At 45.8% G+C, this 27188-nt stretch overlaps 1 protein-coding gene across 5 annotated transcripts in view; it reads right to left on the reverse strand.

Annotated features, from left to right (window-relative positions):
• The window catches only part of RBM20 (RNA binding motif protein 20), a 341194-nt gene that overhangs the window by 19795 nt on the left and 294211 nt on the right, over positions 1–27188 (reverse strand). For 3 of the 5 annotated variants that reach the window (XM_069239403.1, XM_069239406.1, XM_069239407.1), the window contains 4 exons: positions 23894–23973; positions 20167–20857; positions 17115–17213; positions 12102–12735 (listed from right to left, as the gene is read on the reverse strand). In XM_069239403.1, the coding sequence (XP_069095504.1) occupies positions 12102–12735; positions 17115–17213; positions 20167–20857; positions 23894–23973 (1504 nt within the window). The remainder of the gene's footprint in view (positions 1–12101; positions 12736–17114; positions 17214–20166; positions 20858–23893; positions 23974–27188) is intronic. The other 2 variants (XM_069239404.1, XM_069239405.1) reach the window with 2 other exon arrangements.

Here is a 27188-nt window from a genome sequence, read left to right on the forward strand (position 1 = left end):
AACTTCTCAGCGGGGAGGTTCTGCTTGCTGTGCCAGCCCTCCTGCCCCATGCGAGGATTTCCTCTCCTTGTGGGGCTTGCGAGAAACAGACCGGCCCAGCCATGGCTGATGTGGCTCCATTGGCCAGGGAGGCGGCCCGATGCTGAGCTGTGGCTGACTTCTCTGCGGGGAGGGCTGGCGTAGCAATGGCTGACTTATCTGTGGGGAGGACCTGCTTGCTACGCCAGCCCTCCTGCCTTCTCCATATATTCTCCTCTTCTTCGGGGCATGCCTGCAGCAGGGGCCGGCAGGTGAAGACCTGCCCTTTTCTCTTCCCTTTCCACCGAGGCCGGCAGTGTAGCTCCCCGGGGAACTGGGCCTACCAACGAGGGACCGTGTTGCTGCTGAGTCCTATTACAGTGTCCCATGAATCTTGGGGGCCGGAGACTACACCAGGAAGGGCAAATGTCACCTACCCAACCACCTTTCCCCAGATACTACAACAACAGGGGTCTCCCTTCCCCATGCCCGAAGAGATGTTCCTCTGTACTTGGGCTGCCCTGCCCACCTGCAAGTTGCCACCTTCCTCCCCATGAGTGACTCAGCCTCATAGATGTTCCGTATCACCCCACAGTGGCCCTGTGAATCTTGGGGACTGGGGCTTACACCAGAAAGGGGCAAAACTTGCCTACCCAACCACCTTCTCCCAGATAATATAACAGGGCGTCTCCTAGACCTGAAGAGATATTCTGCTGTATTGGGCCTGCCCTTCTACCAGCAATTTGCCACCTTAATCCCCACAAGTGACCCGGCCACATACACGTTCCCCCTCACCCCACAGCGGCCCTGGGACTCGTGGCTGGTGTGACAGAGGGGGATTCCAGCTACCTGGGCCACAAACTTCTGTTTTAGTAAGGGGGATCCCTGAGGGGGGCCGCAGTGAGGTGAGCAACTCCTGCACGTACTCACCATGTTCAGCAAGGGCTGAAGATGCTGAAAACCACTCCCTCTGCTATAATCTACAAACTGTGTTTTCCAGAGGGGTCTGAGACGGTGGACATTGCAAAATACACACATAAAACTATTCCTCGATTATACCATGATAGTTCAACAACTTTGTCACTCTTTCAAGCAAAACCTCAGAGTGCTCAATGTCCAGTACATGCTCCTCTTCCCTACGAAATTAAAAGTACTTTTTAACTCTAAATCCTACTTCTTGGAAATCCCTGAACAGACCTGGAAGTGGGTTGAAGATAGGAGGGACTTCCGTGCACAGCCTGATGATGCAGGAACTAGGGGCTGGCAGCGCCAGGGTGCCACTGGCTGTTAACCAAAACCACAGAGGATGAGGCAGTCTTGCTTCTACAAGCCTCGTGCCCAGGATGGCGGGTGCCCTGGCTGCTTGGGCTCAGGCATAAATCCCCCTGTGGCCTTGTGACTGTGGGCGAGGTCCAGCACTTTTGTGCTCTAAACAGCCATGACCTGAGGGGAGAGACTCCTACAATCAAGCCTCCCTAACCACCCGAATGAGGCTGATGGGGTCGGGGATGTGGTTATGCCCAAAGACATAGGCGGTCATTCTGACCTTGGCGGACGGCGGAGGCCGTCCGCCAAGGTACTGCCGTCGGAACACCGCACCGCGGTCGAAAGACCGCGGCGGTGATTCTGACATTTGCCCTGGGCTTGCGGGCGGCCGCCAAAAGGCCGCCCGCCAGCCCAGGGCAAATCAACCTTCCCACTAGGATGCCGGCTCAGAATTGAGCCGGCGGAGTGGGAAGGTGCGACGGGTGCAGTTGCACCCGTCGCGTATTTCAGTGTCTGCTGGGCAGACACTGAAATACTTTTTGGGGCCCTCTTACGGGGGCCCCTGCCGTGCCCATGCCATTGGCATGGGCACGGCAGGGGCCCCCAGGGGCCCCGCGGCACCCCCTACCGCCATCCTGTTCATGGCGGGAGAGCCGCCATGAACAGGATGGCGGTAGGGGGTGTCTGAATCCCCATGGCGGCTGAGCGCGCTCCGCCGCCATGGAGGATTCAGACGGGCAGCGGAAAGTCGTCGGTAGCCCGCCGGCTTTCCGCTTCTGGCCGCGGCGGTCAGAATGCCCGGCGGAGCACCGCCAGCCTGTTGGCGGTGCTACCGCCGACCTCCGCCCTGGCGGTAATTACCGCCAGGGTGAGAATGAGGCCCATAGTCCGCTATTCACTACATGAGACTCTTTGTCTTTTCTTTATATCTGGCATCTTAACCTTTGTGAAGGGGGCCCACACAGATTGCTTACCCTGCCTGTTCCTTTTTGTTCTTTTCTTCACCAAGTTGGGGTCAAGTTCGGGGGCAGATACTTCGAGGGTGGAAGTATGGGGTGGGGGTTATGTGGTATTGTTTCTTTATCTTAGCTCTTGCACCACACCACACACACACAGGCCACTCTTGCTACCATTGCCAACAGTGCCCCCTGCTGGTGCAGAGTTTGCTGACTACCTGCTATCACACCTGCAATGCCTTCATTTAAACTGATATCTTGGCATGTGAATGGCCTGCTGGACCGCATAAAATGCACTGCCATCCTGCACTATGCCAAATAATAAATCCAGCATTTGTAAAGCACAGCAGGGGCCAGATGTATCAAACATTTTCGCAAATTGGATTTGCGACTACATACCGATTCGGTATTAGGAAGGTGCGTGTCAAGGGCGTCCCTTCCTAATACCGAATCGCAGAGGTATGTATGATTGTTTTGTGACTGTGAATGTGGTCGCAAAACAATCGCAGTTACCACCAATTTCAAATTGGTGGTGACCCATTTGCAAAGGGGAAGGGGTCCCCAAGGTAACCTTTCCCCTTTGTGAATGCATGCGAAAACGTTTTTTAAGAGCAGGCCGTGGTCCAAAGGACCACGGCCTGCTCTTAAAAAATGAAAAGAAAACTCTTAATCTTTCATTTTTAAACGCATCCCGTTTTCCTTTTAGGAAAACGGGCGGCATTTAAAAAAAGAAAAAGATTGCTTTATTGAAAACCAATCACAGACATAGTGGTCTGCTGAGCCCAGCAGGCCACCATCCCTATGATTGTAGCCATTCGCAATGGCTCGCAAATTGCGACCTACCTTATGAATATTAATGAGGTAGGTCCATTTGTGAGCCCTTGCGAATCGCAGTATGAAACTCCTGGAGTATCATACATTCCAATAGCGATTACTTACTTGCGATTTGCTAAAAATCGCAATTAGGTAATCGCTATTGTGAAGAATGATACATCTGGCCCCAAATCTCCTGTGAGGGTCTCAAGGTGCTGAATTGTAAGCACAGGGAGATTAAATGATTTGCCAAGAATCACAGAATGTTGAGCCGAAGCCAAGACTGGAACCTGGCTCCCCCAGTTCCAAAGTCGGCTGCTCAGGCTGTTACACCACACCCTCACACTGCCGAATGCTTACAGCCTGCCATTCTCGTGCTGCAGGAGACCCATCAGCTAGAAACCCACTGTTCCTTCCTGAGGCCGACAACATCATTTTCTCTCAGTGTATGTACCAAACCAGACACCCGCTATAGGAAGCTGGCTCAGTGTGTGGGGAATGCCAGTGGTGTTTACGCCTTATACTGGGTCCAGGCAACCCTGATTAGATAGTGTTACATTGTCTAGACAGCAAGGGCTCTCTAGGGTAGCTGTGTGAGCAGTCAAAACTTATCTAGGAGGCATGTGAAGCACTTGCAATACCACAGCAGTCACACAGTAGCTTATCACACAGTGTTGTGAAAAAAAAAGTACTATATTATAGGCACACCACACTAGACTACCATTGGTGTACCTCCCCCTGGAGATATGAAGACACAAAGTATACACTGGTAAGTACTCAGGAAAAGCATAAATTAGCAAGGGCCCTATGGGGGGGCTAAACCATATACTAAAAAAATGGAAATCAAAAGGGTGACCCCCCACCAGGGTGTATGAATCAGTTAGACAAGGGCTGGGGAAGAGTGAAACCCCAAAAGGTAAGTACCTAGAAGATCCCCAGTGACCTGGTGCAGAGAGGTAAGCTACCAGGTCTTCCCATAGGCTAACATGGGGATGTCGTGGCTGGACAAATGCAGAAACAGGACCAGGCAGGACGAGCTCAAGGGACGGATTCCAGGTGAGGAGGACCTGCAAAAGAAGGGGACAAAGTCCAGTCCACTCTTTTGTAGATGAAGATCAGGGTCAATGGTGATGGATGAAGTTCAACTGCAGGGTACAGGAGCTGTAGAGGACTTCCTGAAGACACCTACAAGCTGTTCCTCGACAGTTGCCGGATCGCATGCGGGTCAGTGGTCAGGACCAACAAGCACAGGCAAATGCAAAAGGAGCTGTTGGAGGTTTTGCAGAGCTGTGGAGGGCCAGCAAGGTCCAGGGGACTCGACTCATGGAGGGGTGTCTGGACTGATCCTCAGGATACAGAAGAGCCAGAAGAAGCAGTCGGGGACCCCACAAGCAACCCACTGGCAGCAGCTACAGTAAGTCGCAGTGAGGCCCAGGCAGCACACCTGAACAGGAGTCCCACATCGCTGGAGCTGCAGAGAGGAGACTGTCCTTGCAGAGGTGGAGTGCTGGGGGCCAGGGCTACTTGGAGCCTGATCATCCCTTGGAGCAGGAGTCAACAAGCATTGGTTCGTGCAACAGATGGGGTGCACAGGGGTTCTGTCCCAGTGGCAGAGACAAGGGCTCACTGACTCCCATATTGGAAAGAAGGCAGAGAGAACCCAGGGGATCCCTCAGAACCACCACCTCTGTTGGAAAATCTTTGCAGATTTGACAAACAGAAGATCCCACCAGCTAGAAGTCTTTGCCTTGGGTGCCTGTTGATGCAGCTGAGTGATTCCTTCACTCCGAGGGAGATTCCTTCTTGGTGCAGTTGAAATCCTGCCGACCCCAGAAGATGCACATCTTTGGAGATGTTGCAGAATGCTAACAGGAGCCGTGGAAGCAATGTTGCAAGGAGACGTCTTCTCAGGTGGTGCAGTCTTGTCCAGCCCCTGTGTAACCCCACAGCGGTTACAGAGGCCAGGAGCACAAGATGTCTTTGCAGAGGGATTCTGGCACAGTCTTGCATTACGAATCTAGGGACCCACCTACAAGAAATTCCCTAAATAGCCCAAAAAGAGGGGTTGTTCACTCTCTGGGGTGACCACCTGTCAGGAGCAGTCACTGATGTCAGCTACCTGGCCTACCCAGTCAGATGCTCCCAGAGGCCTCTACACATCTTGGTTCCACGATTGCAGAACCAAGTGGCCACTAGGAGGAGCACTGGGCACCACCCTAGGGGTAGAGATGGACAGGGGAGCAGTCACTCCCCTTTCCTTTGTGTGTTTTGTGCCAGAGCGGGGACCAGTGGTCCCTGGACTGGTGCAAACTGGATTATGCAAGGAGGGTACCAAATGTGCCCTTCAAGGCAGTCTGGTGGTACGGGGAGGCTACCCCTGCCCAGTCCAATAACACCTATTTCCAAAGGAGAGGAGGTTGCACCCCTCTCCTACAGGAAATCCTTTGTTCTGCTGTCCTCCTGCTCAAGCTGGTCACGCAGCAGGAGGGCAGAATCGTATCTGGGGGCTGCAGCAGTGCAGGCTGTCCACAGACCCTGAAAGACTGGTAGGAGCAAAACTGGGGGATCCTCTAAGGAACCCCCAGGGTGTATGGAATCATGCCACCAATACTGGAATAAGTATTAGGGTATGATTCCAACATGTTTGATATCAAACATGCCCAGGTTCGGAGTTACCATTATGTAGCTGACCAGTGGCCAGTACATAGATAACATGGCTTCCCCGCACTTACGAAGTCTAGAGAATTGGACCTGGACTTTGTAGGGGCACCGCTGTTCATGCAGGGGTCCCAACACACACAGGGACCTGCAGCCTGCCTCTTGGGCTGCAAGGGCCTACCATGGGGGTGACTAACAGTGACCTGGTCTAATGATCAGCAGTGAAAGGGTGCATGCACTTTTTGATACAGGCTGCAAATAGCAGGCCAGCAGGCACAATTTGCATGGGCTCCCCTAGGTGGCATAATACATGCTGCAGTTCATGGGAGACCCCTGGTATACCAATGCCCCGGGTACCTATGTATCATCTACCAGGGACTTACAGGAGTACAGCAAAATGCCAATTGTGGGGTCTATGAAGTACGTAAACAACCAAGTTTGGAGGAGAGTGCATAGTCACTGTGGGTCTTGATTAGCAGGATCCCAGTGAAAACAGTCTAAGCACACTGACATTAGGCAAAAAGTGGGGATAACCATGCCAGAAAGAGGGGACTTTCCTACATCTGCCACCACACTGTCCTCCCTGACACTTTGCTCTCTAACAGGACCTCTTTGTGATACTTCAACGACTCACTGCTCCCAGCTGTCCCCAGACAGGTAAAAACACATATTACTTAAAGGCATGGCCCACAGTACCCTACAAAAAACTGTCTACCAGGAAACAGAGGAAAAACAGGGATGGGTACACCCATCCCTGTGCGAGATTTTAATGCAGTACTCAACCCAGAGTTAGACGCGACTGACCCCTCCACTACAGAATGCACCTTCTGTGCACACCAGCTTGTGGCCTGGACGGACACCATAGGACTTTGTGAGGTGGAGGATCTGGCACTGCCATGACCATGTGTATATGTACACCTATGTGGCGCATAAAATGGAGTCCCAGATTGAACTCTTCCTTTTCCAAGCTACTGATGTCTGTCACATACCCTACGTGACGTTACTCCCACAGGGGATCTCGGACCACATGGCACTTTTCATGACACTTGGATCCGCAGACCTGACCCAGAAGCCCATATGGCATCTTAATGATTGGTACTTTACCGACTCTCACTTTGAAACATATATGGAGTCTGAGATCCCCTCATACTTTGAGATTAATCAAGGATCGAGAGACTGGACGGGTGTTCTCTGGGTGGCTGGTAAGCCGGCGATCAGATGTGTGGTGAAAGGGTTCATCTGAGAGAGGGGGGGAGAAATTGGCCAAAATGAGGAATATCTATGAGCATGAGGTCAAATTGGGGAAACGTTTTTACTTGCTCGCCACCCATGATATCACTTCCAGAATAGCACTCCAGATGCAAGGCACTGAGGGTCTCTGCTTTACGTGCACTCCCAACATCCTTCAGACCTTTGCAACCATCTACCAAGATCTGTATGGCTGCAGGTCCCGACCTCCCCGACATTCTGCTACCATTGATACCCCTCTTCGTAGCCTGGGAACTAGACCAACCCATCATGGCAGTCAAAATTGTTCTATCGACAGGCAAAACACCAGGACCTGACTGATTTCTTGTACAATATTATCAGATGTTCTGCACTGAATTGACCCCGCTCGTACTCAAGTTGTACACTGAGGATGCAGAGTGAGGGGCTTTTCTGCCTGGACTCGATTTGGCCTCTAGAGTGGTCATCCATAAACCTGGTTATTCTCCTGTCCAGTGCTCCTTGTATTGGCCCATTTAGCTGATTAACGCTTAGGTCAAACTCTTTGTCAAGGTCCTGGTTAACCGACTACAGCTCGCTCTTCCTTATTTGATCCACTGCAACCAATGTGGATTTATGTCGGGGAGAAGCACACAGTACTGCTTTAGAAGGGTCCAGGTGGCCCTATCTTGCTTATCAGGCTTCCACCTTCCTGCAGCTTCTAATAGATTTAAAAAATGCTTTTGATGCGGTGGACTGGTCCTTTCTCTGGCTGTCCAGGAGTGTGCTGGACTGGGGACGTACTTACAGTGGCTCATTGGAGCCTTTGCTGCCAACCCTCTGCACGGGTCTGGGTCAATGGATTGCTCTCTGCTCAGTTCCCTATCCACAGAGGCACGCATCAGGGCTGCCCTTTATCTCCTTTATTATTCACCCTCCCGATCGAGCACCTTGCAAAGCTCCTCCACTGCGATGCCCAATTTCATGGATGGTCCTGGGATGGAGGCTGGAGGAGAAGATCAGTCTCTATGTAGAGGATATCCTTCTTTTCCTGCCTGACTCACAGACTCTGGGGCCCCAGTTCCTCACCTCTTTGATTTGTATGAAAAAACCTTTCGTTTCCACATAAACAGATCAAAATTTCTATTGGTCAGGCTCCATGGAGGTGCAAGTATTCACTTGGGGCAATCTGACATCCCAGTGTGACGCCTTTCCTTGAAGTATTTAGGGGTTCACATCTCCTTACTACTGGAACTTACGAAACATTTTAATTTGATGCCCCTGGTGTAAAAAATGAAGTGCAATGTCCAGAGATGGACTCAGCTTCCACTTTGCGTCATGGGTTGCACAGCCCTTTATAAGAGGATGGTCCTCCCTCACTTCCTATATGCCTTTCAGCATTTCCTGCTTCCAATCCCCACTCAGTAATTCCATGCTCTCAACTCCATCCTCCTATCATTTATTTGGTCTCGTGATCATTCACGCATAGCCTTTTTTAACGGTCGGCAGTCCCCATATGACGGAGGGCTGGGGATGGTAGACCTCCATTATTACTATTGAGCCTCACAGTTGATTTTCATAACTGATTGGTTCAATAGCAGCTGGGAAGAAGCGACCTATTGTGAAGAGCTCTCCCTACTGGGTTTAGATAATATCTTAGGCATTTTATATGGAGCACCAATACCCCAAACCCTTCCTGACTTTACCTGCATGGTCTACCTGCATTGGCGGTCCTCCCTACGTCTCCTGCGCTGGCACAGTCATCTGACAGGGATGACTCCTCTCTGGAAGGGCTGGAAGGGGAGCTGGTCAGGAGAGGTTTTACAACTGGGATATAATTGGCATTACAGTTCTTGGAGATGTATGGGTGAAGTTCAATAGCCAGACCTTCCAGGACTTACAAGACAGCTATCACCTTTATCAGACAATGTTTCATAAGTATTTACAGCTAGGCCACACTCTTGCTGCCAATATTCCCATGAACACCGGCATCCCAGAATTCAGCGCCCTCGAGGCCAGACTACTGACAGGACACATGGGCAAAGGCGCCATCTCCCAAAAGTACCGCTCACGTATTGTAAACATCCAACACCATTTGCTTAAATACGTCTGGGAGGAGTGGATTACCGAGCTGGATGAGGCTCATTGGAGAGGCCAGATTTGCCCCACTCATGCTGACTATTTCAATGTCTCTCTGCCTCATCCAGCTAAACTATCTCCACATGATGTATCTAACCCAGACACACTTGCACCGGGCTGGTAGAATTCCCTCAACCCTCTTGCTTCAGTTCTCTGCACCATTTGTTGATTTCTACCACATGGTCTGGACCTGTCCCGTACTAACCTACTGGCAGAAAATACAATGAGAAATTTCGGAGATGTCTGGACTGCCCCTTGACCTGACTCACAGGGTGGCCCTGTTGGGCACAGTAGATGACCTTGGGGGCCCTTGTGCACAGCGTAAGTTTATAGGGATAGCCTTGTTAATTGGAAAGCGAGACAGTGAGTATAGGTGAGCCTCGAAAAAAAGTAAGATCTGAAGTCACTGGAGAAAGTACTGGTGATGCAAAAGGGGATGGGAAAGCTGGTTGTGTGAGATAGGTGCTGCGTGGCATGGAGTGAGGAAATGAAATTAGCGTAGCACACAGATTGGATCAAATAAGGTGCCATTACAAGAGTAAAAAGTGTCCTCTGAAAAGATACGCAGGTTTTCAGAAGTGCTGAAACGTGTGCAGGAGGGTGTGTCTGGAGGGTGTGGATGAAATGTGTGAATCAGGTTGCCGACTATCCCAGTTGGAGGAAGCTGTGAATAGAATAGTGAAAGCTCATAAAAAGCTGGGTGACACCTGTTACACTGTCAAAGGGATGAATTCCAAGAGAGGTAAAAGTTAATTAGCTTTTTTCCAGATGTTTGAGACTTGTGAAATGTAGCCTTTGGGCATGGGAGTTTTGCTTTTGACTATGAGTAAAGCATTGGCGAATGTCATGAGGGTCTGGGAATGGTGCAGAAGAGATGAGTCAATTGTACGGGGCAGTGTAACAGTAAGTACAAAATAAGGATGAGCATTATAGAGTGTAGAGAGTAAGTGGTTCAAGAACAGGTATTTGAGCCAAAGTTGTCTTAGGGAACAGGACTAAATACAGTGGCCATTTCTTCAGTTCATTTTTTGGATCAAGGTTATTGTCACTGAGAATCGCAGGAGTGAAGAAGAAGTGCAGAGTAATTTTTATTCAGGGCCCTTGAAGCAGGTTTCCATTGCTCTGGTAAGACAAGTGGGCAATAGATTAAACCTATGTGGAATCCGGAAGGAACAAGTATAGTGAGGCTGATATATGGAATGGTGGAAGGACATGAGTCTGCAGCAGAGAGGGTGTGAAGGTGATGGATCATTTAAAGAGAAGATCAATGTCTCTGTCCTAGCATGCCCCTTATGCAACTAAGTGGAGGAAGCATGTTCAAAATGGGTAGCGGCTGATGTCACTCTCCCTATCCGGGCCAACTCAAATCTAAAGATGGTAACAAAATAGATGAAGTGAAATAAAATATCCAAAGAGTCTATAATTTAGGTAATTTAGTGCATCATGAGTAAATTATTGTGTTTGGAATTTCCGCCAAGGTTAATATTCATCAGATAAGCCTTACAGATTCAAGAACATATCCAATCTTGTTTAAGAAACATGAACACGGGCTGCTGGGAAACCATAGCATAGCTCGTCAGTGGGGAACAATAACTCTTGTGGCTATCAAAGATAAATGCACATTGGCCGACCCATTCCGACCACAATTTTAAAATACATTTTGGGGGAGCTTTGGAGTCTAATGAAAGCCCACCTAACCACTAGCTGGATTAACAGTGACCAACCATATTTAGAACATTCATTGGCAACTGTTCATTTTCGTAAGCTGAGGTCCAAGTACTAGAGGTAGCCTGCAGAAATGTGCAATGTCCGTGCGTACTGTCATTTTTTCCTTGTGCTCCTAATAATGGCACTTTCATTCCACTATAGACAGCCAGCTGATTTCATGCACATTCAATTACAGTTGGAATGGGCTTCTAAAAATGTGCGTGGAAATTAATCGAGACAAACGTATTCTAAAGCCATCAGTTCATATGAACCTTGGTCCATTTAATAACTCAGCACTAAAACAGAAAGAAAACGTAGCTTAAATGTGCGTGCGCTGGGTAGGAATGTTTTGGCAAGCAGACTTGCTTACACACTTAGTCTCACTATTAAACTGGCTGTGTTTCTGTCCCAGACTGGCTTGTCTGCCAACGCTGTCTGGAGGCCAGAACAAGTGCTGGATTCGTGTTACCATGTTATACTGACTCAACAGGATGACGACTTGGAAACCGAAATACACAGACTGAAATGTCAGCAGCCCGTGGCTTTCTACATTATACCTGGTATAAATGCACGCTAACCTTTAACTGGATTTACTAAGCTTGCTTGTTAAACTCTTTCCCCTCATTATATATTTTTTATTATTTAAACTGTAGCTAGGGCTGGCATTCACATGCACCGGAGGGGGCGGGGTGAGAGGGGCGACTGCAACTACATTGTTGAGATTTACAAGGCAAATTGACTATTTGTCAGTCACTGAAACTTAAACTGATCTGACTAATGATATTTCAAAGTAGTGTCTGCTGACAGGAGATGTGCCTAAGGAATACATGGAGCTGGAGCAAACACCACATTGACAGCGGCTCACAAGATAGTGGAAGAGGAACCGGCAGGCATTGAGGATGTACTAATCAGTCATTTGTGTTTCTTAACAAGCAAATTATGTTGGCATTGTAGCTAATATTGTAACTGAATGTATTGATTAATTTTTCTAAATGTGTTGCAGAATCACCAAGGTGGCTGCTTAATTTTCTTAGCATGTCTCATTTCCCTTGGCATTCCATCTAATTTTATTACATACATGCAGAACAGTGACACAGACAATAAATGAATGGCACTGAGGTACATCACCATCCTCTTATCCTATTTTTTTAAACTTTTCTTCCCTTGTCATCCTTTTTCTGCAATGCTAGTCAAGTATTTGGGAAGAGTTGCAGCTCAGAAGGTACTGACTAGCAGGAATGCAACCATTTTTGTAACATACTCAAATATTATTACAATTTCACCCACCATTGATCTCACAGTTTTACTATTCCAGAGAACAAATTTGTAAATATTTACCTGGCACTAGATTTTCCTGACAATCTTTGATTTCCGGACTCTCATCTTCACTTGTGTTCATACTACAGTCTTCCTGCGACTCCATCTGATTGATCTCACTTGTGCTCTTGTGAGGAACTTCAGAAACATCTTCAGCAGGATCATCAGATGAAGTGCACTGATCCTCTGGGTGGAAGTTTTCTTCTGAGCAACGTTCGCCTAACTTGGCCTGTTCATCATGGGGTTTGGCTTCATCTTTACTTGTCTCTTCTAGGTCTTCGGTTGGCTTCTGCTGATCGTTTTCCTTTACGTTCATTTTGTCTTTGACTTTATCAAAACAACTGCTCGAAAGACTCTCAATTTCTTTTGTCGAACTCAAACTCATCTCCATTGTGGATTCTTCAGAGGTGGAGTTGCAATCCGTATTTTTCGACAGAACACATGAACTCTCAGTTTCTTCCTTACATATTCTAAGGGGAGAACTTGCTAAACATCCACTGTTGTCCTTTGATTCCACTGGCACAATTTCTTCAAACTCAGTAATATCAGGCTCTATTATAAAATCTTCTTCACCAACTTCATCTACTGTTACGAGTTCTTCCATGTTAGCTGGATACCATGTTTCACCCTCAGCCTCGCTTTCACAGCTTTCTTCCTGAAGAGAATAGAAAAAGGAGGTAGCAAAGAACATATTGTTAATCCTTTGCTCAAAGGCTAGTGAACGATTTTACATGTGCCAGCTAAACAGAATTGAAATGATGATTTCAGCTCTGCGGAATGTCCAGTTACCCTCCTATATATACACATTATCGGGTAACTCCGATACTAGACGCTTGCCTGCACAGATAAATAAATATTTTGAATGATTTTGACAACATATGTTTTGAATTACATACAAGGATTTAGTAAGGTTAGGTTTAGTTTTTGTTTAATATGCACCTCCTAAAATGTTTATATTCTCAAAGTTATGATATTCCTTGCAACGTTATGCAAAATATTAAGGCTAAGAGGGATTACAGTGCTAGTTTATGAGATCAGCTTTCGTCATCAACAGATATTGATAGCTTCCTCATCTGGCCACTTGCTCCTGTCCTGAAAGGGGTGAAGCTCTAGACGTTCCAAGGATAGTTCTCTGTTGTGTTTCTAAAAACGGCAAGGCATATCACAAAACGAATTCACATTTTGGCTGAATTGTTAAATCCTTTACATAGAGAGATGCTGAAATGCGCTCTATAGAATGAACTGTCAGATAATTTGACCCAGTTTGGAAGTTATAAAGTAGGTTTTCATTACATAAGACTTCTTTATGATTTCAAAGGCAATGCCCACCAAGAAATCAATGTGAGCGGCAAGGTGCTAAATAAACACCTGCTCTTAGACTTTGGTGTCCTTTCAGTGGGAGCTCATTTACTGAAAATTCCGTTCTCTATCTTTGGAAAGTGATTTGCTGGGTGACGAGTGCCAGTGAGGTCTCTGCTGCCCCAGCCGGGCTAATGGGCTGCTGCTCAAATTCTAATGGAGGCCCAACGTTTTTAGGCACAGAATTAGCGAAAATAATTCTACTTCAGAGCTGGAAGTGACAGAGGCATTTCACCACTTCAGTCACACTATTATAGCTTTGCATTAGTGTAACTGCATAGAAACCAACAAGGAATAGAAACCTATGGCCCAATAAAACATATTTTTAGAATTAAATATACTAAAAGCCCTGGATTCATACATTTATCCAAGTTCAAGGGACAAACTACATGTTTTATATAGCTGTATAAGTAAGGAGATCATGCATACTGCCTCACAGAGCCCATATTATAATCACTTTGCAATTGGTCAATTTAATGAGATTTTTATTCTTTGTATTACATTCAAACACTTATATTGTGCTTACTACCCCTTTGTGTGGTTCTGAAGTACTTGCCTCCCTGGGTAGAATGCTTGACTGTTAGGAAGCATAGCTGGAAGTATGTTTTTAGTTTTAATCCTGTATGGGACGTGTTTCTACATCACGTGTGAAGACCACTTAGGCGTGGTTATCGTGTTATAAGATGCAGCACTTAGAAGAGCAATAGATAAAGAAGTATGAGAAAGAATGGCACACAGTTAATGGTTTTCATTAGGGTGGCAGCTTTGAACAGATCTGCAGGTCTTTTATGGTATTTCTTATGTCCATAGTCAACTTAGAAGGTCAGTGCACTTGGATGCCCATTCTGAGATTTAAAAAACGCTATGATCCTGAGCTGTCATATTTACTGACATCATTACACTGCAAGGATCCCTTGTATTTTGGTTCTGTCTAAATACTGTTGTTAATATCTACAACACAAGAACAAGTAGCATGAATTAAACCATACAAGCACATCAGATGTGAGTAATATGCTATTTACTACCACTGTTGTAGAGAGGAGACATATCATCACCCACTCAATGATCTGCCTCTTTTGAGACCTAACCCCTTTACTAGCTTCAGCAGTGTAAATAAACAACTTAGTACACTAGGCACCAAGGGAGTAGCCAGAAATTTAAAATACCTCTCACTTTGAACAAAAGCTCTTATGGCACCAAGCAAGCATAGCAAAACATCATGATCCTCCTCAGAAGAGCTTGTGTGTCTCTTGCATCCAAGCATCTATCCATTCATCCATTCATCCTTCCATCCACCTGATGTCCACCATTTCACCTCTACATTCTGTCATCCATTCAATGTTTTGTGCATTATTCAGTCTGTCACCATTTTATTTGTCCGTCCATCCGTCCACCCATCCATATCCAAATATATCCATCCATCCTTAAACCGATCCATCCATCCATCCTCAGGCATAACCATTTCACTTACCCATCACCCTTTATCTATCCATCCATCCTTTCAATCATTTATCCATCCATCCATCGCTCATCTATCCATCCTTTCAGTTCACCCACCCTTTCACTTCATCCATCCATCCATCCTTTCACTCAGCCACACACCCTTTCACTCATCCTTTCACCCTTCGGCTCATCCATCCATCCACTCATCCGTCCATCCATTCACCTTTTACACATCCATTCGTCCACTCTCTCATCCAGCTATCTATCTACTCTTCCTTTCCCTTATCCATCCATAATTACATCCAATGTTTAACTCCATCCATCCATATACCCTTTCACCTAGCCATCCTTTAATCGTCCATCCACCCTTTCACTCATCCATCCACTCTTTCACTCATCCATCCATCCATCGTCCCTTTCACTCATCCACCCTTATATACTTTTTTCACTCATTCATCCATGCATCAATCCATCCATCATTTCACTCACTCACCCTTCCACCCTTTCAGGCTAGTTATGAGCTTTTCTCTGCCGAGCTGGAGACAGAAGTTGCACATCAAGAGCATGACCCGTGCTGTAGCTGCTAAAGCAAGCGGTTGGCTAAGTCCTTGCTAGGCTGCTAGGCACATATGCATACAGACAGTGTACATACGAATCAGTAGTTTATCCCATCAGTCCTTCTTTCAAACTGTACGTTTTTCAAAGGTGGCAAAGGTGTCTGCATTAAAGTAGTCCGAAATGCTAAACAGCTAAGTATTTGAAGAATCTAGACCCTCTCCAATGTCAACACTGAACTGTCTGAGGGATTTAATTTAGTTGCGCAAAATATCCAAGATATGTTTTATTTGGATTGGAATTCATTACCCTAACAATCTGTTTGAACATATCAAGATGCCCACATGCCACAAAGAAAAGAACAACTCAACAAAAGGGATATACCCCACATCTAACACAAAACCGTCAATGCCTAGCTAGGGCAAGGCCTGTGGATTTTTCAATCAAAATGAGAAATCAATTCCACCTGCAGGGGAATGCCAGTGCCACACTGGCTGAAATGCAGCAGAGGCACTTCATTTGTTGAGAAACATACTTTTCACAATCGTATGAGCCATCTTTGAAAAGTACTGAATAATACTACTGAGTAGGAAATGTATTGTAACGTTGCGAACTGTTTCTAAAATCTTACTTGAAACCAACTTGTGACCTCTGTTTAGCGTTATGTAGGCTTCTGGATCATTATTCATTTTGTATACATTCTAGGACGGCCATTGCTCAACAATACAGTAAATAAATATGTGGTTTCAAGATGGCAACTACATTAGTGAAAGGCGACTGAACTTTAAGTCTCTGTGCCAAATTGTCAAAGAGATCACACGCTCTCACATTAGTCAAGATTATGATGTTCTTTAGTTTATTCTTTGCTACTTAATCTGGGCCTCCAACTCTTCACATGAAACCTTTCAACCTTGAGAAATGCAGTATTATTAGCACTCGGCGAACTGGAAATCTCTTTGTCAGGCGATCTAAACTGCGCTATATTCACTTCTTCTTTTGGCTCCAGTTGACAAACACAATATTACCAGAATTTGGAGTTATAACTCTGGTATGATTCTTAGCACTTGTTGGCAGTTACAACCCCAGGTTACCCTATCATCAGTTCCTAATGTTTCCTCAACTTGTTGGGATGGACATTACAAATTGAAATGCACATTGTGCCCTTAGACCAACAAACCATATCACAAGACTCCACTCTAACCAGAGTCACGAGGGAAGGACAGCTAACATGAGCTGTGCATGGAGAGCAATCAAGAGTTTGCATTAGAATAATGGGTGGCTGTTGATTTCACAACTGTTTGATGCGCGTGTATTCCAAAAGTTTGCAGACGTTGGAGCTATGCTGCTGGCTCCTTGGGTAAATCATATGATGTTGATAATGTTTATTCTACTGGGAAAGGATACATCTGCGTGGATACATAACTGAGGAACATCGCAGACATGTCTGATCGTAAGGTATACAGTCCAGGACACTTGAAGCCAATGCTGATGCAAGAGGGTGCCAATCACTGTTACATTCTGTGCTAAAAACATTATCTCAACCCCCCTCATTTGTTAATTTATTGCAATAGTCTCTGATTACCTTCTACCGTTGTTAATGTTACAGAACATTTCATTAAGGGGCATTAAGGGGTTTAAATCCTGATGAAGAAGGGTGCGAAGTCTCTGGTGACTGACCTGAATGTTGCTTGATGTTTTCATTTCAGGCCCTTCCGATTCTTTCAGCTTCCGATGCGAGGTAGCGCCCTTCTGAATGCGTTGCTCTTGTTTTTCAACCTAAACACAATGTCAAGAAATGCAGTACATTTATCTTAAGATTACAGCAACACTGAATTTCCTAGAACGTCCATAAAAAGAGAGTCCAGCACATGCAAGAGATTCATGGGTGTAAAGGTGGCGCTCTCCTAGCTGCCAATGAACTCTGTGAAATTCATTGTAACTTGCATGGACTGGGAAAGCATGAACAGTTAACGGGGCCACACATATGAAGCTCTGTGCAGTTCACAGCATTATCACCGTGCCTTCTACTCTCTTCTACTTCTACCTATAGAACCCTACCTCTCATATTTGTCTGACGTGTCCTCAAAACGTCTTCCATCCTCTCTTTTCTGCTTCTATACTTGAATAACTAATATGCAGCTGCAAACTGAACTTTTGGATGGCAACATAAATATGCAAACGAAATGGTATGCTTGTGAAGGGAGTAAGTGAATAAGACATGTACCACAGTGGAGAATTAGTTATGATTTGCAAAAAGTGTTTAAAGCAATTTGCACAAGTTCCGGTGAGTATGTTAAACAAGAGCATGCATTATCAGACAGAGGGCGCCATTGGCATGATGATAATAAACAATAATAACTGACCACTGATGTACGCCCAACTTGGACACTTGATGCGTATTTCATCCGGCCAAATTATAAGTGTCTGTCTAAATCATCTCGATTTGGCAGTGAGCCATTCTACCTTGGCCATGCTATGAAAAGCATGGCCAAAGCCTACCTGACTAATGTATAAAAAAATACTTAGGGGCATATTTAGGAGCCGAATACTAACTTCCTAGGGGTGAATCTATGTGAGTATCTGCGCTCAACCTTAACATTTCTCTATTTTAAATATCTGACGGTGCCACTAGCTAGGACTTCACCCCAAATAGAGTCCCAAATGTCAAATAATCTTGTCACTCAAATACATAAAACTGCAACAGCACATGCTACAACTACAATACTTTCAATGGTTATATTCTTGCAAATATTAAATGACAGTCCTCTTCCAAATAACTTCATAAATTGAGTCAGGTTGTATTTTATTCCTCTTGAGAATATGGCTTCCAATACTTGTTCACAACTCCATCCATCAATAATTGTTCACAATTCCATCTGTCAACATGTGTTTCATCTGGGGAATACCCCATGACTTCATCAGGACTTCCTACAATAAACATTTTCATTGTATATACAATTAAAAAAAGTAGTACATTACTAAGCAAATCCCTCAACCTCCAAACTGACACACTTATTACATAATTCCAATGTGGAAACCGTGATCATTTGTGCGTGTACAACAGTATATGTATATGATAAAAACCAAAGTGCCCATATCTCCTATACATATGGTAGTGCTTTTTAATGATAGTGCTTCACAATATTTATATCCCAATATTGCAATACTGGCCTTGCAAAAACCGTAGCCGTACAAAAAGTGGAGAGCATGCGTAAAAGTGTAAGCATATAGTGAGTACGCCTTTGTGCCTTCAAAGGTACATAATGATTCAATGAAAACTTGTACCTCTTAGTAATCCTTATGTTTCATATGCTGCCAAGTTAGTCCTCAGTACTAAAAAACATATGATTTCCTTCGTTACTATCTTCTCATAATCTAATTACAAATGATGTGTCATATAATATAAAATATAGAGTTGCCCCCATGCCATATATGTGCCATGAAGCTGTCCCAGAAGTTCCTTCCTTAGACTAGTCTGGTCAGTGATGCTGAAGATGCATTTTGGCCCGTATTCTGCAATATCTTCGCATCAAGTAATTCAAAATATAATTTTTCATAGCAAAGAGCCACGTTGTTGAGTATGTTTCTACGTATTATCTTTGCTGCCAGAGGACAGCAGAGGCATATAGAGGTAAAGGGTTGTAAGGCCCTCTTTCCTACTGGCATGAGTAGGTGTACCTAGACCAGGTGTTGCATTTGGATACAACTGTGCAGCCCCTTTGCCAGAGTTGTCGTAACTCCTGTGTCAAAGAAATCAGGAGGAACATTGTATCTCTGGCTGGAAGGAAGAAATGAAGAGTAATTTGGTGCGCCTGAAACGAAATGTGGAAGGTGACATTACATGCAAGTGCCTGATTTGGTGAATGCAGAGCTGCAAACAAGCGTACAGGGGCAGCCCTGTCAAGGTTTGTCACTGAGCCATCAAGCAATTAGCCGTGGAGTGAAATCTGCTCTGGGAGGACCTAAACATGTACTATTTACAAATCCCTTTTATGAGTTAGAAAAGGTTTTCATACATATTTAAAAGGGGGTTTGTGACCTTGTCAAAATCACAAATAGGACGGGTGTGAAAGGAGGGTCCCTCTGCGATTCAGAGTACAGCATCGTTAGTTTGTGATCTTTACTGATCAGATACCAACATCTCAAGTGTGACAGAATCTCATTTGTAAAGGCAGGGACAGAAATCCTCTATATTCATGTTTCCTGGATCACTCCAGGCCAGCAATATACCTGAAAATGGGTCTCAATTTGCCATTGTTAAGGCGGACACCATTTGAAAGAGTATAACTTTCTAAAAGTGGTTGTCTGTTTTTTAAAAATACAGGGCTGCAGTCTGAGAGATCCTGGACTCGAGCCTCAGATAACTTTGTGCTGAATTGTGATAGGATTGGAATGAAAAGACATAATCATGAGCTGTGCATGTCACAGTTCATCAGGTATGCATTATTCTGCTAATCTAGGAGTGTTTCTTTGCTCAATAATTCGATTGGTATGCCTTTTTCCAACATGTCTTTGATATGAAATTCCACGTGAATAGTGATTCAGCAAAGCGGCCAAGTTCATGTCTAGTATCAGGGCTGGCCATCACACTAATATGACCGATTTCCTCAGTGCACATAGTTTTTCACTCTTACTGTTCTAACATACAACAAAAACTCATAAAAGTGTGTATTTTAGCTTTATGTACACAGTGCATTTTCATTGGCAAAAGTTTATGTTCTACCATTACCTCACTGACCTCTTTTTCTTCCGCTGCTCCGTCTTCACTGGAATCTTCTTTGCCATCTCTGTCTTTCTCTCCTTTCTTGTTCCGGATTTTCTCGCCACTGTGTTTTTGTCGTGAACTTTCAGATGTTTTACTAGACCTGTGATCGGAGCAGCTATCCTTGCTTGAATCCTCAGTGTGAGAACCCCTTCCTTCTCTCGACCTCCCCTCCTCTCTCCTTTTTGCCTTTACCAATGCATCATGGGGCTGTGGCTTTGAATATTTCTCAGATTTCAGCCTGGGTTCTTTCCTGTGATATTCATCGTCCCTGTTTTTATGACTAGAAGACAAATGCAGGCCTCCCGGAGAGCAGTGCTTCGAGTGTTTTTCCCGATACCCCCTGGATCCTTCCATTCGGTCATCCACTTCCTCCCTGTCTAGCAGACGTGGGTAATGTTTCCTCTCGTGAACCCATAGGTCTGTCCTATCCCTTCTCATGTCCCCGTTGTCCCTTCGAGGGCCAGCCTCTCTCTCCTCCTCTCGCCTAGGGTACAGCGGCTGATCCCTCGGCTCTCGGCCATTTCCCCAATCTGCTCTCGTTGTGACTAGGGGACTGTGTGAGGAGCTGCAGGAAGTGAAGCTTGTGTTGTGGGATGGCGGAGACAGGGACCGGCTGACCGGGCTGCGAGACCTTGTCCTTTCCGTCCTGTATCTGCTGCAAAAAACACACGTGGTTGTGTAAAAGCAATTTTCAACCTCCACAGAAAAGGCTATGTCACAGTGGGGTGGCAGTGGCTCTAGTGCAAGCAAAGAGATTGATCTACCGACCGTAGTTGGGTAGTGAAACATAGCAATATTCAGGTTAAATGGGCCCCCTCTTGCATTTGAGCAACTGTGCCAATGCACCTGCTGCACACTTGATGTCTCCACCCCTGCTATATCCCAATTATTAAACATGCAATGACTGTCTTAAGCATTGATATTTTATAGCTGATAAAAAACACAGAGATCAGTATTGGCTCTGAAATAACAATGAGATATAGGGCCTCATTCCGATTCCGGCGGGCGGAGGGCACCGCCCGCCGGGCGGGAACCGCCACTTGGCCGCTCCGCGGTCTAGGCCATCCTGGCTTTCCCGCTGGGCCGGCGGGCGCCCGCCAAAGGAGCACCCGTCGGCCCAGCGGGAAAGGCCCTGCAACGAGGAAGCCGGCTCCGAATGGAGCCGGCGGAGTTGCAGGGGTGCGACGGGTGCAGTTGCACCTGTCGCGATTTTCACTGTCTGCAAAGCAGACAGTGAAAATCCTGCTGGGGCCCTGTTAGGGGGCCCCTGCACTGCCCATGCCAGTGGCATGGGCAGTGCAGGGGCCCCACAACACCCGTTCCCGCCATCCTGTTCCTGGCGGGTTTTACCACCAGGAACAGGATGGCGGGAAGGGGGTCAGAATCTCCATGGCGGCGCTGCAAGCAGCGCCGCCATGGAGATTCAGCCCAGCCGGGGGAAATCCGGCGGAAAACCGCCCGCCGCGGTCAGAATAACAGAGGAAGCACCGCCAGCCTGTTGGCGGTGCTTCCGTGGTCGTTGACCCTGGCGGTCACTCCATGGTCATCTTATGTACATAACTCTATATGTTTTTCATACATTATGATGAGTAGGACATACAATAGACTCAATTTACTTATAAAAATTAACATGCAATAAGCAGTACTATATGAAGGTGATTGCTGAAGCTGATTGTGTTTTTGAACTCATAGTTCAAGATGAAATAGAGAGAGAGCTAAAGAGAAACAGTCTGGTTTTGCCACTGGCCTACGCACCAAGATCTCAGTGTTTTTAGAGCTCGGTATCCAGATTGCTCAATTGTCTTCATCAAGCGTATGGTTATAGTGCAGGACTTCAGCTAGCTTTAACCCCTTAACTTACTTGCGACTCCTTACTTTGCACCTCAGAGTGTCTTGTTCTGCAGGAATCAGTGCTTAATTTGATCCAATGGTTGCCGGTGGGGCAACTGGCACTTATTGTTGGTGCCTGACACTTATTTTTCAGCATTGGATATTTGCAGATAGCAAGAGAGGGAAAACAAAACCGAAAGACAGAGAAAGACGGAACAAACACCATAAAGGGTGAAAGGGGGACCATTCAAGAGTGTTATGAAGGTGCAAGGAGTGTCTGGTAGTGGATTAAAGAGGCCTGAGATTAACTGAAGAATACATAGATTTGTTATTTGCGCTCTGACATTTAGTAGCGCCATTTATTAGTGCCAGGCGCAGACTTCTGAGCAGAGTTTTGGGCACCAGCATTTATTCATTTACCAATTAAGCACTTGTTGGACTCCCTGAAATGTCTACAAATGAGATACTGCATGTGTTCACCCTAAAACACCTTTCATGAATTCTAGGAGGCTATCACAGAACTGTGGCTAAGCAATCAAAGACTCAAGTGAAATGTGTACACAGACCTGAAGTCCTCTTCCAGATGAAGACCTCATATAATTGCCTTGCTTGTCTGTAGCTCAAAAACCCATTAAAGCAACAGGTCAGAAGACTGGAATTCATTTTCGATAGAAGAAGAAACTTTCTCTGGAAGTCATGATTTCTATAAAATCGGGGCACTTCCACCACTGCCCACCCAGATGCGTCCTGGGATTAGGGGCCTGATGCACCATTCCCTTTGACAAACCAGGGATGTGAAATTTGCACACCAACTGGTTTGTGAATCAGAATACATTTCAGAAGAAACCCATGCAACCTATGTACTAACAGGTTGTATGGCAAATTGTGCATTCAAAGGGGGGCACAAATTGACCTGCCTGATGAATATTAATTAGGCAGGTTGCAGTTTGTAACCCCTAATACTGGCCGCAACTGCAGAGATGGAGGTATACAAGGGACAGCAGAACTCCGTCTCTCCATCTGTATTCCCAGCCAGGATTTTTTTTAAGCAGCCTTTGTCCATCAATGGGACTGGTGCTGTTTTAAAAAAAAGAAAGGCACCGGTTATCTGAACCACTCCCCCTAAGGCCATCATCACGATTGCGAAAGGAGAAGATATTCCAGGAGACAGCTTCCCCTGCCCAAAGAGATACTACCTACTATGAGGTGTTGGTATCCGATCAATTGCAATCACAAAACACTGATACATTCCTCACTGAACTACTGATCGATATGGGACACCTTTCATGTCCCCGCTTATTTGCAATGCGGACAAGGCCAAAAAACCCTTACATATATATGAAAGACTCTTCCAACTTGGAAAAGGACTTTTGTAAATAGTCAAAAAGTATTTTCTGTTTCCAAACCCTGTGATTTTGCGAATCACGGTTGTCGCAACTGCAAAAAGCCTTTGTACTTCAGGCTCCTAATTTCCCTACAATGCAATGCCACTTTTACAAGTGTTCAGAAGTAGATTTTGGAAAGTCCCTTTTCTGAAAATTGTCACACGGCTTGCTGATAACACGCTGGAACACCCATATTATTCTATCACTAGTACCAATCTTCAGCTCAGCACAAACTACCTGGAAAGCAAATTCTGCTCCATTTTTGAGTAATTTTAGAATGCTTGTCCATAGTCGTGCCACAAATGTTTCCAACTAGTATGACATACTTTGGAAAACTCCGTGCTTTGTGCTTTCAGCTACAGCTAACTATGCAAAATATTATGAACGCTGTAAGATTAACTGTCCCATCTTACATTGCTCTTTAATTTAGAGGGTGTTTATTGAGGCAATGTTATAACATCTTACAAATTACTCACCTGTCTGAATCCTTGTAAATAACTCTTTCCCTCTGTGTGTGAATGTCGTAGATAATTGCTTCAACGTCCTTCCCTGGTTTCTAATTGAAAAAATAAAATTCTGCTTTATCACTATAATCTGGCTTTTTGAATGCAAACACAGTGAAAGAAAAAGCATTTATGACAAAATATTTGCAGTATCAATAACATAACATTATGTGGAGAAATGGTACTGGATGTATCACCGAGGAGGAGCATGATTATTTTGTAAACGACTTTACAAAAGTAAGTCTGAAATAGCACAGAGATATATTTTTACTATGGTTTCTGTATGTTTTTCAGATCATGTATCTGATTCACAGTGTCCTTGTTGCAATCATGTCAATCTAGATGTGCTGTATAAAAAAGTATTAATGCTATGAATATTTTCGGGTGGGCACATACTAAGTCTAGTCAACAATGGCAGCTGAGAGTCTGTGATGTCATCCTGGAAGGCTGGGCTGGCTTCCCTGGAATAACGGATGTGCGAGGCAGTTCATTAGAAGTAGGCAGGAGAAGCTAATTCATGAGGTCGCTTGAAGATTCTACTTTCAAGTTAAACTCATGGCACTTCTAGATTTAAAGAATTAACCAGTGCCCCCTCATGCTTAACACATGAAGGGTCCAGGCCTTTGAATTCAAGACTTTGGGCATCATAATGAGTCTGGAGGACGGTTTAGGCCTTCTGCCTAACTTCCGACGGGGAGGTTGCTGCCATAGTGGCGACCTCCCTGCCCAGCCCATTCAGAGTTTCCCGCTAGGTCAGCGGGCGGAAACCCGATTTTCCGTCCGCTGGCCTGGCAGGAAACACCCTACAGCATTGTTTCCAGCTTGTAATCGAGCTGACGGCAATGCTGTAGGATGCAGGGTGCATCAGCACCCTTCCAATGTTCACTGTCTGTAAAGCAGACAGTGAACACTGCGATGGTGCTGGCCAAGGGAGACCCCTGCACTGCCCATGCGAAGTGCATGGGCAGTGCAGGCCCCCCCTGTGGCCCCCTGCACCCGTTCTCCGCCAGCCAGCGCCATAAATCGCTTGTGGAGAATGAGGGCACAACCCCCCTGTGGATTAGGACCGCTGCACTCGCCAAGTGTCCGCCAGACTCGTTATGACCCCCTTTGTGATGTACAGGCAACTGTTTACGTGTATCCTGCTTAGTGAGAATGGGTTTATCTCGAGACACTGACAAAGAGGGTAACATGTACGACTGTATGAATTCGAATAATAATAATAAATAATATTATTAATGGATTTCATAAGGCGCATAGCTACTTCAAAAGAAGTATCCCAGCGCTAAGATCCAGACTCCTGAAAGCCAAGAACACAGCAGTTATCTCAAGATCAGCCGGATCTAAATAGCTAAGTTTTAAGTTTTGCTGAAAAAGAGATTCAGATGGGGCCTGACAGACTGAAAGGGGAAGAAAGTTCCTCAGTTTGGGTGCTAAGTAACCAGGGGCGTAGCCTGGTCATTAAGATTTGAGTGGGTGAGCTTCAGAATTTTCCAACAATTATACTAGCATATTATGTTAAATTACATTACCCTTGAAAAAAACGGGCAGTTTGCAGAAGCCCCCTAACTTTTTGCCCCCGATTTCACTTTTTGCTGGTGTTTTCCTGTCTCTGATGGTGCCCTGGGTACTGCTAACCAATCCCAGGGCCTGTGCTCTGTGTAAAATGAGTATGCAAATTAGGCTAATTATAATTGTCTATGTCAACCTACCTATAAGTCCCTAGTATATTGTAGGGCTTGTAGGTTTAGAGCCCCCGTCATAGGTAGTGCACCAGTATGTGCACCGCTGAGGTGCCCGGAGTCCTTTTAAAGGCAGCCCTGCCTTCCTGGCTGCTTTAAAATTAAAGTTACATGCAAATTCGACTTTGGAAATAAAAGTACTTCCAAAGTATTAAACTGCCTTATTTGTACATATAATGCCCTGGGTGCCCCCAGTGTTGGGTGCAGTGTAAGTCAAGCAGGGGCCTTATAAAATATGTTTTATAAGCCTTGGTGAGAAAAAATAGCCACATTCTTTTCCCTCACTGTAGTGAATGGGCACCACAGGCTAAAATGGGGAGACTTTATTTTAAGTCCCAATAGGAGCCAGATATTTCAAGTTTGGTATCAAACTGATTGTTAAGATAAATGCAACAACTTGCCATTGTTGAATTTAATATATCTAGTTCAGGGAAAGAGTTGTAGAACTGTACCTGAAAGTTGCCAACTTCAGCTCTGTAGTGCCCTTCCCTGATTGGCCAGCCTCTAGCAACCTGACCAGGCTGCCTTGATGAGGTGTGAAGAGTCCTGGGCTGAGCACAAAGGAAGTTCTTCTGGGAGGAGATCTGCCTCTGCAGATGGTGAAACAGGATGGGGGGAGAACCCAGACAACCGGGTACCCTCTTGATTAGACTAGGAGAGGTGTCTGTTAAGGAGTCTGTTAAGGATGTTGAGCCACACCAGACCTAACCTCCGCAATTCAGTTTCTGCCATTTTGGATTTTTGCTGAATGTTGCTCCCTGGGATTGATTTTTGCCACACTTCCCCGGGAGTGGTCATCCAAGGGGGTAGTGGCCTGCCTGTGACTGGACAGTTGGCCCTCTCTGCTTTCGACCCCAGGAGGAAGGATAAATATGGCAGAGCTGCACCCACATCTCAGATCCCTACAAGGAACAACATCATCAGAAGAAGGACTGCCTTGCTGGACCCCTGACCTGCACTTGGACACTGCACTCTGAAGGACTGCACCAGATGCACACTTGGGCTTCACCGCTAAAGGGACTTTGCCTGTCTTCAACTGGTTCAAGAAGGGACTCCCTGCTTGCTACAGGTGAAAAATAGCTAACCAGAGTCCTCTGCATCAGTGGCTAGTGGTCATTTTTGGATTTGAGCCAGACGCATTCTGGGAGCTGGAGTCCTAACCCCTCAAGGAGCAACTCAGAGCTTTGGGAACCTTGGGGTGAGTTGCGGACTCCTAAAGGACCTACTAAGACTTTCTGGAAGAAGAATCAGAAGTTTGGAGAACTCTTGGAAAAAAGCTCCATAAAGGGACCAACCCACCGTGGTGAGTCAGGCCGTCTTCCCTCAACTGCGACCTGGCCTCACTTGCAGGTTCGTCATGCTGAAAAGCTCCAGAGCCCCAGAATTCCAGAATTTCACTGGGGGCTCCTGGAAAGGTGATCCAGCGACCTCGCATCGAAATGGGCGTGCTGTGGAGGGTCGACCCCCGTTGGAAGAAAAAAGCTCCAAAAAAGTAACAAAGTCTGAACATAACAAGTTGACCGGGA

This window comes from Pleurodeles waltl, chromosome 6 (genome assembly GCF_031143425.1).
Source record: "Pleurodeles waltl isolate 20211129_DDA chromosome 6, aPleWal1.hap1.20221129, whole genome shotgun sequence".
Classification (NCBI taxonomy): domain Eukaryota; kingdom Metazoa; phylum Chordata; class Amphibia; order Caudata; family Salamandridae; genus Pleurodeles; species Pleurodeles waltl.